At 37.0% G+C, this 14,640-nt stretch overlaps 1 protein-coding gene across 2 annotated transcripts; it reads right to left on the reverse strand.

Moving 5' to 3' along the window:
- Positions 1 to 1,706: 1,706 nt before the first annotated feature.
- On the reverse strand, positions 1,707 to 14,354 carry LOC104901419 (nuclear pore complex protein NUP1). Of its 2 annotated transcripts, XM_010688995.4 has the most exons (9): positions 13,813 to 14,354; positions 11,392 to 11,438; positions 8,722 to 8,840; positions 7,553 to 7,760; positions 7,162 to 7,464; positions 6,989 to 7,078; positions 6,230 to 6,904; positions 5,213 to 5,694; positions 1,707 to 3,683 (listed from the first exon to the last, which is right to left on the reverse strand). In XM_010688995.4, the coding sequence occupies exons 1-9, from the start codon at positions 14,063 to 14,065 to the stop codon at positions 2,132 to 2,134; spliced, it is 3,729 nt and encodes a 1,242-aa protein (XP_010687297.1). In that variant the 5' UTR covers positions 14,066 to 14,354; the 3' UTR covers positions 1,707 to 2,131. The 2 variants fall into 2 exon arrangements, with proteins under 2 accessions (XP_010687297.1, XP_048490731.1); XM_048634774.2 differs by lacking the exons at positions 11,392 to 11,438; positions 13,813 to 14,354 and adding an exon at positions 9,314 to 11,336.
- Between the last annotated feature and the right edge of the window lie 286 nt (positions 14,355 to 14,640).

Here is a 14,640-nt window from a genome sequence, read left to right on the forward strand (position 1 = left end):
ATGGTGATAAAAAAAAATCTAAAGAAACAAAGAGCCAATACTCCTAGAGGAAGAAAATGATTCTATTCTCTATTTTTTTGTATTTTTAAGATTCAATAAATCAATGGATAATATTATTTTATTAAAATAAAGGATTAAGATTTCAATCATTTCAGCGGCGATAAAAAATTGTAGCATTATTGAATAATTATCCAACTAAGAAGGATTGAGTTGCTATTTTTTAAAAAGTTGGTAAGATGAACAGACCCTACTGAACTGACACCTAGTACAGGGACAACCAGTCAGGTTTTGTAGATCAGACTTCTTGGAGGGAGGGGAGATGGTAAGGAAAACCTCACCTTCAAGGAGCCCCTATTAAGATTTGATCCCATGACCTTGAAGTCATGAGGCCAAATCTTTACCACTAGGTCAAGTCTTGCTTGGTAAGGATTGAGTTGTTGTTTATCGCCCTGTATTTCCTAGTATCGTCCTAAATACGTATAAAAATACACCCATATGATCCCTTGTTTTCCTTTCCTTATAACAGCACCATCACCACCTTCTCATTAGCTCCCCTACTCCAGCCACTATCACACCACCACCACCACTACAAATTTTTCGACCAAGAACCACTCCAAATCATCTTTCCCCCTTTTCCTTACACCAACACCACTATAAAAGTTTCGACCAACTTAATTACTGGAAATTCCTCTTCAGAAAAGCCAAATGAACAAGGATACACCACCAAGCCAAATCGAAAGGTACAATTTTGACAAATTAACATCCACAATTTTTTTTATAACACTATTAAATTTTGGAAGATGAAAAGAGTAGTTATATACTTTCTTTTTTTAAGTTCGGAACTTCTAACTATTATTAGAACACCAAATAATATGAAGAATCATCCATCTGGGGAATGGAGAAGAGACATAGTAAAGCATAATATATGATTTTGATGGGTACCATAGCAGACCATGGATGACAAGATTTTATATGTCCTCACTAGACATGCTCTACTGTTAAAGCCCAAATAAACCATCCTAAGATATGTATGAGATCATAAAATGCATAATACGAGGTTGAAATTACTTTTGCTACTTATCAATAAGTGCAACACTTGTATTTTGGTGGCAAAACTTCGTATTATTTGACGAAATGTTTTTACTAATATATAAATGAAAATATTGTCATGTAAAATTGTATTGTATATGTTTGATTTAATTATTTAAAATGAAAAAATTATAAAAAATACTTCTAATTATGGATGTACTTCTCATTATTATCTCAACTATGAGTTGTTCTAGAATACTTTCCATTACGAGGGTTTCCAAAATAACTTCAAGTGATGAGTGATTTGTTTAAATGGCTATTATATTGCTTTGTTTCCTTTTTGTTATTTCTTGCTTTCATGTCCTTAACTTCCTATCCTCGTCTAATTAACTGAGCTTGATACACCATCATTTGAAATTCTATGAATTACTTTTTATCGGCATGATCATTTTGAATTTGCATCCCCTTAGATACAATTTTATGGAATAACCCAAATTGAATTTTGAATTTCTATTATGAGAAAATTGTTCATTAGTGTATTCAATCATGTAAATTTTTTCTTACTGACACTAGTTGTTCATTCTAACTAATAAAAGAATTGACCAAGTGTTCAAATAACTTGCAACAGGGAAAGTACACCACGAATATTAGAACTTAGAAGTGATTTGTGGACAAGATTTTGAATGTAATAAAACATCTCGAATAAATTCTCTACACACAACGTAGTCTTTGCTGACAAACTTCAACTGTTTAGGTTCACGACACTGTTCTATATGGTACACAATATGGCTACAGAAGACATGATCCTAGAGCTACTGAAACACTACAGTTATTACAGATACAAATCTTTCACCAACTTCAAATAAACTCAAAATTGTGAAAACTAAGCCTTGTAACTGGTAATCTATCACCTAAAAAGCAAAATTTATGAAATGCTGGAAAGAGATTTGGTTCTTGCTTTCCCGAAATCATGTAGGTATCGTGAGTAAATAGGCCAAGCCAGGTCATACCAATGTCCTGGTGCTATGCCCATTCTTGCTCCATGAGAAATCAATAAAAGAAGCCATGGCTCCATAAATCCCTGTAATATCAGCAACCACTTTCATTTTCTCTTAATTCTGTTTTTCACTCTCACAATCCTACGATTTGATTTATCGCCACCGCCACCACTTCCTAATGAAAAGCTCCCAGCCCCATTAAACTCTAGACTACCGGAGGGCTGAAATGGTGTGCTCTGGGGGGCCATTTGGTTCTGCTGGCAGCCAAACTGAAATGGACTTCCAGTGGATGGTGCTGCTCCACCAAACACAAAGCCACTCGATGGTGCTGAAACTTGTGTCCCAAAAACTGGTGCTGCAGGTGTTGGTACTTGCACAGAATCTTCAGCCATGCTATCTTCCATGCTCATCCTATCATTGTTTCCAACGGGGGGCGTCGAACCAAATCCAAATGTTTGAGGGGTAGAGCTACCAAATAGCGGCTGAGACGAAAAGGGTGTAATTGGAGAAGCAGGCACGGCAGCAGCAGAAGGGATTGAGAAAACAGAAGCTGACGCTGATGAGCCAGACCCGAACACAAAAGGTGCACTGTTACTAGCTGCCGAAGAGCTGGAGGTAGCTCCAAACACAAGGGTGCTATTACTAGGTGCAGAAGTCCCAGCAGCTGTCAACCCAAATGAAATACCAGATGATTGAGATGATGTGCCAAACATAGAGCCAGGAGCAGTGGGTTTAGAAGATGGCCAACCAAATATGTTAGATGATGTATTACTGCTTGAGCTGACAGGTGCAGTCACTGAAGAGGAACACAGATCACTTGTTGCTGACGCAGAGCTTGAAGTGAAAGGATTAGCAACATTGTTCATAGAAGCACTAGCAGGTGCGCTATACCCAAATATATGAGATGAGGCTGAAAAAGCAGACTGACTGGAGAAGCTTGGTGTTGATGTTGAGACTGCAATAGCAGATGATGATGCTGGAAAACCGAAGATAGATCCACTGGCAACAGCTGCGCCAGCATTTTGAGTCTCACTACTGGTGGTGAAGGTAGAAGAAACAGTAAACCCAGACATATTGCTTCCTGAACTAGCAGTTGCAGAAGGCTTGGCACTCAACAGACTGCTAGTTGCATTGCCAAAAGCAGTCTCGTTTCCTTTGGCTTCTGCATTTGCAGCAGATTCTGAAGCTGGAGTTGACACTGTTGATGAGGTAGAAGGAATAGCAGAAGATCCAAATTGAAAACCAGACGCAAATGAAATTGATGGAGCTGTTACTGAGGTTGATAAATTGCTACTGCTGCCAAAGGTGGCTGCAGAAGTAGCCAGGGTCGATGTAGATACACCAATGCCATTAGAGAGAGAGAACATTGGTGAAGAAGACTCAGATGCCAGGGTCGATGTAGATACACCAATGCCATTTGAGTTACATGAAATTTGAGCTGGAGATGACACACTCATTGTTACAGGTACTGTACTGGATAATCCATTGCTAAGAGGTGCACCATTTGATGGTAGTCCAAATGTAAACAAGCCTTTAGCTGAGCTCGATGCAGAAGGAGGAGCATCTTCTATTTTCTTAGATACATCCCCAAAAAGCAGGGTGCTTTTCTCGTTGGTTTTACCGGGTCCATCTCCTTTGTCTGCAGCATCAGTTGCACTGGCAATAATAGCAATAGCCGTCAGCAATTCAGGTTAAAGAGAGTTCCAGAGTCCACACAAGCAATCATAACGTCGAAGTTAACCACATAAACATGAACAGAAAAAAATGCCATGATCTCAGGTTCAGATGATATCCTACATAATGGTACTACATCTATATGGTAGTAGAATGCTAGCCTATCTGGGCTTTGCTCGTCCAATTGACAAGTGTAGTTGCACTAATTCCATGTTCACTGCAGCCAAAAAAGAGGGGGAGAAGAAAGGGAGGAGTAAAGTAGGAAAATCCCAGACATACATTTTACAATGATGAAGAAATTCAACATACCACATTATCTGAAGCATCATAGCAGCACTCATTGCTGATTTCTATCAAAGTTCTCCAACAAAGCACTCATTACATTCTAAAATGATCAACAAAAATCGAGGCAAGGCTCAAGTCTCAAACACAGTACAGGTTAACCATTACTTCCATGATATTTATATTTTAGTTATGCTTCTATTTTAGTTATGAATTAACATAACTTGGACACCATTAATAGCATAGATTAAAGAAGAAGTAGAAGATTTGATTACTTAAACTGAAATTACAGCAATAAAAGGATAACTAAAAGTTTTCGAGAGGCTTGTTCTCTCCCACTGAACTCTTAAAAGCTCACCCAATTTTTCTATTCAATATTCATCATGATTTTCACATTCTATTTTGCTCTGTATTTATACTACTTTCCCTAACAAACTATCTAACTTATTACTCAAGCTAACTAATAAAGAGACTCCCTAAATTACCCTTACCCCCTAAATATTGATTCATAGCATTATACTTCTATTCTAGTTATTTTAGTAGTCCACTTACCATACTGGATTTTTAGTTTTCCCTAACCCAGGAGCTTAGTGCGCGGAATCATAGACAGCAATGAAAGGTAAAAGTATGTTGCATACTGCGTAGTATGCAAGTCAGTTCAACACAGGGTATGGAAAAGGATATGCCGAAGTCAGGACGCTACAAAATTTGGTACAATTTAGATGCAACACACACAGACACAATTGGAATGGCGTTTTATTTACTTTATTGACTGGCTAGTTCCTAAGATAAGTAATTTGTGTGAAAGAGTTGGTAGAAATTAATGGGTAGTAGGCTGAAAAATAACTGGATAAGAATGTAGTCATGGAAAAAAGGGTATGGGAAGTCAGAAGAGGATGAATCTTAGTTTTATACGTCTTTCTTCTCTCCCTCTCCCTCTCTGCAATATCATTCTGTACCGGCTGAATGCATCCTGGATTGGATGGGTTTTAGAGGACACAAGAAGACAGATTTCGATCATGTAAATTGCAATCTAGGTCACCACCAGCAATCTAAAACATATCTGTGCTGCGACCTGGGACATATAATAAATTACTCGAGGCCCTGACCTGCGTTCCGGGTAACATTTGGTAGAAGTGCCCCACACAAATTAAAACTTTAGACAAGTGATACAAGCACATTGTTGGGAGTCTAACCTCAGTAACAGAATATTAGAGAGCATAAAGTACCTGCTACGCAACTCCGGTTTAACCTCCTTTGAGACTGCAGACTCCGCATTAAAGGATGAAGCAGAAAATGTAAATGGAGCCCCCTTGGCAGAGTTCGAACTATATGCAGTGATCTCATTAATTTTTTCACTAGATCCAGCAATTTTATCAATTTCTGCTGTTGGCTGAGGAGAACTAACTGCAGCTTGTGTATTCATGCTACTTGGAGATGAAGTTGATAGTCCAACAGGAAACGAAAAGCCGGTAATTTTTTGAGTAGAAGTAGACCCATCTGGTAGAGATTCTTCTTTGCTCGTGCCCAATGAAATTGTTGATGGTTTTGGTTCTGGAACTTGAGGCTTCTCTGCTGAAATTGCTGCACTTTGAGGATTATCAGAGAACCCAGCTGAACTTTTAGCCAACTCATTGCCATCCACCCCGTTAAAGATCGGAGCTGATGCAACACCATTTGCATGCACATCATCATCCACCTCCAGGTAATCCTTCGATACGAGGAAATATATCAAAAAAATTATATAAACTACTGGCAATAGGAATATAATATTACACATAAAACACGCAGCTTTCACACTTCATAGCATGCAGTCTAGGAAATCTATTTACATTCAACACTAACGTGCAGGCTACTACCAAATACAGACATACAGATCACTTTTTCAAGAAAAAAGTTTCACTTGGGTGTACAATAAAAAAACATCTCCCTTACAATCAAATTCATGAGAAAAAAAAAACATAGTTCCTGTAACAAAGAATTTGTCCATGTTGACAGTTCATATGTAATAAGTGCAAAAGCTAAGAAGGAATTAGCCAAAGTCGTAAGTGGAACTAGAGAAAGTTAATGAGTCAAGATGCATCAATCAACTAAAACGAACAAGAGGGACTGACTCATAGCATATAATTACAACCTATGTCATAAGGAGTTAAGACTCAGTCAGAATAGTGACTAAATGCTCTCTATACACAGTTACACATACAATAATCCAAACATAATAAAGCTAAAGGAGGGCATTAGTATACCTCATGAGCACTCATCTGAAATGCCCGCTTTTTCTGTTGATGGGTAAAGTCTGACTGCAAATTCGTATAATTTGAGGCCTTATTAGGTCTTCCAGCCTCTGCACCATCTTCAACAGAGGGGATGACAAGTTTTTTCATGCTACCTTCTTCTACCCTTGGTGATATCTTAAGTGAATGATCACGTGCATTAGGGTCCAAGGAACCATTCTCCTTCCTACTGTCTTGGATATTCTGCAACATCTTCAATGAGTCTACAGTATTCATGCTCTTACGAGCCAATCCTTGTGAATCCGATGCCATCTTCCCCGATGAACTTCCTCCCACAATGTCAATTTTCTTTTCAGGAGACTTGCCTTTTGAAGTGAATTTGTCGAGTTCTTGAAAGATCTTTTGAGCCATCTCAATAGATTGTGAAGGAACATAACCATTGCTTGTACTAGGCAAGCCCTTCTCTTCAATTGCTTTTGAAGAAAGGTGGTTAGAACTCCAATCAATGGTAGATGGCACTTCAGTAAAATCTGTAGAAGTCACTGATCCATGCTTTACATGAGAAGCACCAGAAGCTGGCAAAGATAAGATTTTCTGGTGCAGGAGATTAGGCTTTTGACGGATCCTGCGAATGGGACCGACAAACCCAATATCACTTTCTAAGACAGAGCTCCTGCGCTTGAGAACCTGCAAACAAAGAGATAAATACAATCAAAAGTTAGAAAATACAAATCACGTTACACCAACAGCTGAAAATTTGTCAGACCTTACCTGTTTCTTAGATCCACTAAGCTGGTGAATCTCTGTTGCATTATGAGATGATGATGACGCACCATGGACATCAAAAGCAGTTTCGGCAGCCTACATCATGAAGAATAAAACTATAAGCAAGCACAAATGCATCTAAGTAAATTTATGTACATAACAGACCTGCCAGAGCAAACCTTAAAATCATCGTTTGGATGAGGCCTGGAATATGGAGTACGAGCCATGCTGTATATTGCAGATCGTCCGCGAAATCTAGGGGTCATAAAACCATTAACAGGCGCTCCAATCTCACTAGCAGGCTTTTGAGTAGAAGACATGGCTGGAGATTTTGGTTTAAAAAATGGATTATAAGTAGCAGATAGATCTTCCCTGGGCATTTGATTTTGCAGTCCTAATACTGACGGGGATGCTCTTGTAGACCTGCTACCCATGTATGCTTTAGCAAGCTCAGCAGGGGAAGCAACAGCATCTTCAAGCACCTAAATACAGGAAGCATTTGCATTGAAAAACTCAGCATGAGTAATTTCATCAGAAGATAAAGTAGACCGAAAACGAACTGTTACCTACTTTTGAACTCACAACAGGAGTTGAGATTGCTGCAGGTAGCACACGTTCTGCTCCATTTTCAAGGGCATGTAGATTATTTAGTATTTCACGTGTATTATGAACAGCCTCCTTGGCTGAAGCATTGGGTTCCAATCTTTCCTTATCATCTCCAACCGAATTATCATCAGTTCTCGACAGTAGCAGTGCAGTCAAATGATCAATCTCAGACCTGAGAGATATTACGATACTAGGCACTGTTATGGTCCATAAATCATAGCAAATTGCTTTATCAATTGCATAAAGATAATCTTAAAACATGACTGCACAACAATGTCTTAGAACTTAGTCTGTCTGTAATCATCCAATTCATGACCAGATAGTAAACCGTGTAAGCCTTGCAACAAAGATAAGCTTGCCCACTGTCACTGTATGACCAAAAGATCGTGCCTTGGTAACAGCTTCTATCAAAAAGTGGATGAGATCGAACACCACCAAGCACCCATCATGATACAACAGTGCACTTTCACAGAAGCCTCATTCATCTAGGTCACCAGAACTAATGCCCCAAGGAAAATGGAAAAAAATACCGTCTGATTGAATTTTCCACATTTGAAATTTGTGAACAGTGGTGAAATTAGACCATTAAACTGAGAGAGATACTGATATACTAAAAAAAAATATGTAACTGCTCATTTCGTTGGCAAAAGATGTCTTGGGAAGTTCCATTTCTATGAAGTGTAAGATGGGGTTGTTTGTTTGGCAAAATGTACAAAATGAGGAAAGTAAAACTTCCCATCAGTTTCTGCTTCCTATAAATAAAATGGGGGAAGTAGCTCACCCATTTCCCCTTCTTCGTTTCTCAATAAGTGAAACACTTTCCTTATTTGAAATAGTCACAATAAGTGCAACCAAGCTAAAAATGGTAAAAAAAAGTTCAATATTATTACAAACATGCCACCAAAAAGCAAGAGGAAACCGCAACTTTTTTGTTTCACCACTTGAAATACCCTAGTTTATTGTGGTGTCAACTCTCTCTCTCTCTCTACAGTCCTTGATATTCCCCCACTTTCTCGATGTTTCACTTGTTGAGAAACGGAGGAAGTATAATTTATTTCAACGGAAAAGGACAACCAAAGACACATCAGTATTGATCTAAATGCAAGACTAGCAACAAATCCAACAAGACTTGCCTGGTAAAGGTCTTCTGCTTCAGGATTTCCTCCAAATCTGCAACCCCGCCACTCTCAGATGCTCTGCTCAGATCATTACCTCTACCAACAAATGGCCCCTTGGTGTAAGAAGGAATAACCTAGTCAACAGAAATTAGTAAGCAACTGTACCAGAACATGGATATAGTCCAAGGCAAGTGACGAGCACAGCATGCAAAAGAGATACCACGAATAAATACACAAAAAGGTAAAGAAAAGAATACCTACATGACAATCTTTATTTAACATTAGGTTAATTTCACATGACCGGGTAATTAGTTTGTATACATAATCATCAGTATTAAATATATCACTGGTATTCCATATACAGCAAGTTTGAGGAACTTTAAGTAGATCTTATTATCATCATAACTCTTCTTAAGATGTCAAATCACAATAAGTAATCATGTGAACCTGCTCATACAACTCCTTTTCACATCTTATTTTCAGATCTCAGTTGACACAAATATATGATCATAACTTAGTTCGCCCTCATTTTTAAGATTCAGAGTACGGCATCACATCTCAGCCGCACCACTGCATCACGAACGCATTGAAAGAGTTTTGAACTTACCACGATCTGCATAATAGCCCGAGCAGCCACGATCATCCATGTTGGCCATAATAGTGGTTCTGCGACTGTTATAAAAATTGCGACCTCACCCAAAATTTAATACCAAGTCTCACACCTTATCTTAATACCAGCTATATGGAACCCAGGTCCCTCATTGACTGCTTTTATAAGTATAAACTTCTAAATCACACAACTAAGTCAAAATCCCACCTGAGACAAGGAGATAATACAGGAGGAGATCTTAAGTTTTACAAGTACCCAACATCAATTGAGTAACCTACATGCGGTTTTTCACAAAGTAAACAAACAAGCTGAACAATAAACATGCATAGTCATACATGATATAAGGTCAAAACATTATTAAGCAAAAGAAGGCTGCCTGAAGAAGATTACACATGATCCTTTCTTCATTGGACTAGGTGGACTACGAGAAGACATCTTGATACCCTTCTCCAAACTAGTAGGCCACATTTGATCTTTTTTGTCAAACAATAGCATAGCCTTATCCCAAAAGGATGAGGTCAACTACATAATAGATAGCATGTACACCAAGTGAGTCACTCACATAAATCCCTTCTTCATTCATGTAGAAGGCAATAAAATATCACCTTGGAGACCCAATGCTTTCATATCCTTTGGTACCCCTTCCATCCAATTCATTCTTAGTTTATTCTCTAGACTAACATGGCACGCCTCCTCATGCTCGCAATGGAAATTTCCAAATCATTGCCATTGATTCTCCATGTTACTTGATGATTGCCACTCAAGGTCTAGCCCTTTTAGGAATCACTTCATTGTAGATATAGTATCTCCTCATGCAACCATACATTCACCTCAGTGTACGTATCTTTATTCAATCATCTTTCTAACAAGATTTTATTTGAGGCAAGTATTCTGAACACAACAGTCATTTTTTGTCAAAATGTAATCAGTGCAGTCAGTATTCCTTGTGAATATATACTCCCTTCGCCTCAGAACTATTTTCCTACTTCATATTTATGTGATCCCAAAATTCGTGAACTTCAATTATATTTGATAACAATCTTGAAGTGTATATTTACAATATAAACCTCCATGAAGCTTCATAACATGTGACTATAATGATTAATAATCAAAGACGTGCATGAGACACTCTGAAAAGGTAAATGGGAAGGAAACAGGGGACAGAGAGAGTATTCATTTTGACTTAAAATATAAGGAAGAAATTTTTTTGTATTCTTTCAAATTGGATATTATCAGAAGGAAGTGCAAAGAATTTCCAAAATAACATACAAGATTATTCTCACAATTTATATCATTCTACATGAATGACAAAATAATGGCCCAAATTTCTGACCTTTAATCAAAAAATTAATAAATGTGAACTATAATTATGAAAAATAGGAAGCAACATGTTCGTCAAGCTAGGTAACACCATCAATGAAGGGAGCACTAGCTAGAAGATGAGATATATAATGCCAACAATTATGTAGAGGGTAATGGGTGCTTGATGAGCTGATCTCTGATGTTTAACTCCTACATAGCTTGCTGAAGCCACATGCTTCGATAGTATAATACCAAAAATCTATCTTCTAGGCCACTGCTTGATTTGACAACAGTCTACTAGTCATAAATTTCATATCTCCAATAGTAACCATTCCACCTTCCTCCTCATGTTACGTGTTCACTTCGCCAAATTTTCTCCAATTCCCCGCATATAAACCAATATTTCCACTCATTCCTCCGCATTTTGACCCTTATAATTTACTAAAAGATAATAGCCAAAAGGATTTCTAAACCAGAAAGAGCTATCATAATTTTGTGTCCAACCGGAACCTATAATAACAGAGCAGCTACAAGACCCTTCTTCAAAATACATCAAAGCAATGTTTAATAGTTTTCGAAAGGAACAAACTTTCCTTCTGATAAAGTAAACGCTTGAGATGGCAGATATTCTTTCCCGGCAAAAGTAAAAAAGTATCAGGATTCAAATTATTACGCAAACACATGTAAAATTTGACCAGGCAATAAAGCATGTTATCCAGGATCCAAATATTGTCTAGTGAACAGGAAATAAATGAATAAGATGAGAGGCATACCCTTGTAGTGACCTCAGGCTGCACATCCCCTATCTCTGCTGTCACATCTATATTAAAAAAGAATAATAATTTTGCTTTGATTAGGAAAAGAAAAACATACTTACATAAATGTAAATAATGGTGTCAAGTTGCAACTTGCAGCAAACAAAACAGCAACAATGCAATCAGATTCTAAGCATACATAAAGATCTACATCAAGGTAACAATCCTGAAATCAGAGCAAGCAAATACAGGAGTTGGCTGAGACAAGACCCACAAAATGTTACCGCTATTGCTTCTCTCCTACATGCTGTGCATAGTTCAAAACTATTATGAATATTTTTTGTCCATACCATATACACATGTTGTACCTATACAAATACTACCTCTGTTTCATATTATTTGCAACGATTTGACATAAAGTATGAGTAGAAAATGTCTAATCGTTAGAAATAATGTGAAACGAAGGTAGTATATTAAAAGGCGTTCCTATCAAGAAATGGTGCCACATGGCACTCTCCAATGTATGTGCCACGCGGCAATCTTCTCAAGCTTCCACATGTTCTACCTATACAAATATATTAAAAGACGTTCCCTATCAAAGGAACAGTGCCACATGACACTCTCCAATGTATGTGCCACGTGGCAATCTTCTAAAGCTTCTTATACACATATTTATAATCTCATTTAAGAATATTAACAACGTGTAGCTACTACCTTTAAAACAAAATGTGGGAGTTTAACACCAATCCTGAATCCTCTACAATATCAATGTTTAATATTTCAAAGTAAACCATAATAAAGTCTTATAAGTTATAATTATATATAACTATAAAGATGTAGACAAGTTTTTTTTATCTCTAACACTTTTATTTTTATTAAGGTACTAACATTCTCTTACCCCAATTCCATTAAAATTGTTAATTTTTATCCCGTTTCCTTAGAAGTTCTTTAAAAACAACTAATCATGTTTAAATTCCATTTTCCAATTTTACACAAGCAAGAAAATTACGAAAAGCTAATAAAATCAATTCTGAAATTTATGAAGAATAGCATACTTCCTCTGTTTTTTAATAAGTGACACGTTTTCCTTTTAGGGAAATGTCACAATAAGTGACACGTAGCTCAAAGTAGTAAAAAATACTTCTCATTTATTACATCTTTGCCATTATTTAATTATTTCACCTACCTACTTTATCCAATACTCAAATTTGATTGGTTGAACAAGTGGTCCCAACTTTCTCTCTCTAGACTCCTTGATATTCCTCCACTTTCTCACTGTGTCACTTATTAAAAAACGGAGGAAGTGTTTGATAATCGTAACTGACTCGGAATATTGCCCGAGCAATAATACTAGTTTATAAATCTAAATGTCATACTTTATTCATCTCATAATATAGGGCTCACTTCTCATTTTTCAAAGGAATTAAGGAAAATAAAAGGAGTAGTAGGATTTTCAAAAAAAAAATTTAAGGAAGTGTTTTTTGGTACTTTTGTCTTGGAACTAGTTTCTTTATTTCTTTTTTCCTTTAGAAAAAACAAAAACAATAAATATTCCTTGAAATGGTGTAAAATAATAAATAGGGGCACATATTTTGAAAGAAAGGTAGGAGTATTTTCGAAAGTTCATGTAGAAATTAAGGATCATTTAGTCCAAACAAAATGGTTAAAAAAGATAATAGGCATAACATGTTGGGACACTTAAAAAGAAATGCGAGCACTATATTATCATATGGAAGGAGTCTATTATACCCAAAATGTTGAATAGAAAAGTTCACCAATCCTACATTCATAATCTTATATACAACATCCATGAATCCAGAATCATAATTTGTTATCAAATATACAAACACTAATTGTTAGAATTCCTACACCTTTTTGAACGGAAACAAGCCGAAAAGGGAGTATTTTTTCTCTTTTCTTCGGAGATGGAGGAGCATCAATTAAGCAACTCTAAATAACATGTCCAACAAGGAAATTGAATTGAAAAAAAAAACTACCATAAAACCCTTAACAACAAATTTCAACTTCCCAGATCGAGCTCAATAAAAGAATCAAAACAACAATAATCAAATTACAAACACCAAAAACCCTCTTTTACTCTCCTCCACAATACCCCTTACGAAAATCCATCCCACATTCAAACAAAAAAACCACACTAAAACAGCAATATAAGAACGACACCGTTCGAAATCAAACATTGTTCTTAGGGGGAGCATCAATTAAGCAACTCCTTAACCACATAAACAACACATCCAACAATAAACTCAAAAAAAAAAAAACAATACCAAATTCCAAGTTCCCTAAACTTAGCTCAAAATTTGTAAAAACCAACACAACTAATCATCAATTACCATAAAACCCCTATAATATCAATTGAAAAAAACAAACCACGCTAAATTAACAAAACAAAACAAAAAACGAGAGGGTTTGATGAATTACCAGAAATCGGAGGAGGAGGGAGAAGGCGTTTGCGGAACACAGAAGAAAAAAGCTTGTGCGCACCAGCGGTGATGAGCCTAGAAGCTGGATCCACAAGCTTCGACAACCAACTGTTTCTCTCTCCTACTTCACCGCCGACAAACTGCTGCGTCGGTCGCAACGCCGACGCGGGCCTAGCGTACGGAGTTGCGCTACGACGAGCCGGCTTCTTGCGGAACTTGCCACCTGCGCCGCCTATTTCCTCCGACGCCATGAATTTGCGGGGGTGGGGAGAGAGAAAGGGCGCAGTCACTGGAATTAGGGTTTTTATTTCGGAGGAGAGAGAAAGCGGGGAAATGCGAAAAAGGAGATTATTGCGAAAATTGAAATTATTTAGAATTTGAGGCGGAACAAAAGGGGGAGAGAGAAAGTATCTGAATTACGATTTACGAATCTCTATTTTTATTTTTTTATTTTTTTATTTTCGTATTTCTTTCTTTTAATGGATTTCCTATATCTAACTTGTAAAGGGAATACTAATATCCGCCAAATTATTTTTTTTGGGTGAGATGAGAATACTCGTAGATTTTTTTTTTTTTCTTCAAGGACTTGCAAATCGTAATCAACTAAGGCTAAACACTCTAGTGTGTATTTCAGATTTGATCATATTAGATCATACCAGAAAAGTTCAACTTAGATTAGATCAGAAAAGTTCAGTTCAAATCAGATCAGATCAGAAAAAATGCAGACCTTATCCTTACATATTGAATGAACACACTTGTCGATTCACATAGAGCTATCACTTTGGTTAATGAACTGCTGGTTGAACTGAAACAATTGAAATTTGAA

Source organism: Beta vulgaris, chromosome 8 (genome assembly GCF_026745355.1).
Source record: "Beta vulgaris subsp. vulgaris cultivar EL10 chromosome 8, EL10.2, whole genome shotgun sequence".
NCBI lineage: Eukaryota > Viridiplantae > Streptophyta > Magnoliopsida > Caryophyllales > Amaranthaceae > Beta > Beta vulgaris.

Bases quoted from the DNA above. Each gene is read 5' to 3' on its own strand.
- LOC104901419 (XM_010688995.4), bottom strand. From the start codon at position 14,065: ATGGCGTCGGAGGAAATAGGCGGCGCAGGTGGCAAGTTCCGCAAGAAG. The intron at 8,841-11,391 runs GTATGCCTCTCA...TCTGTTGACTAG, and splicing joins AGCCTGAGGTCACTACAAGG to GTTATTCCTTCTTACACCAA. The intron at 3,684-5,212 runs GTACTTTATGCT...TATTATTGCCAG, and splicing joins AAACCGGAGTTGCGTAGCAG to TGCAACTGATGCTGCAGACA.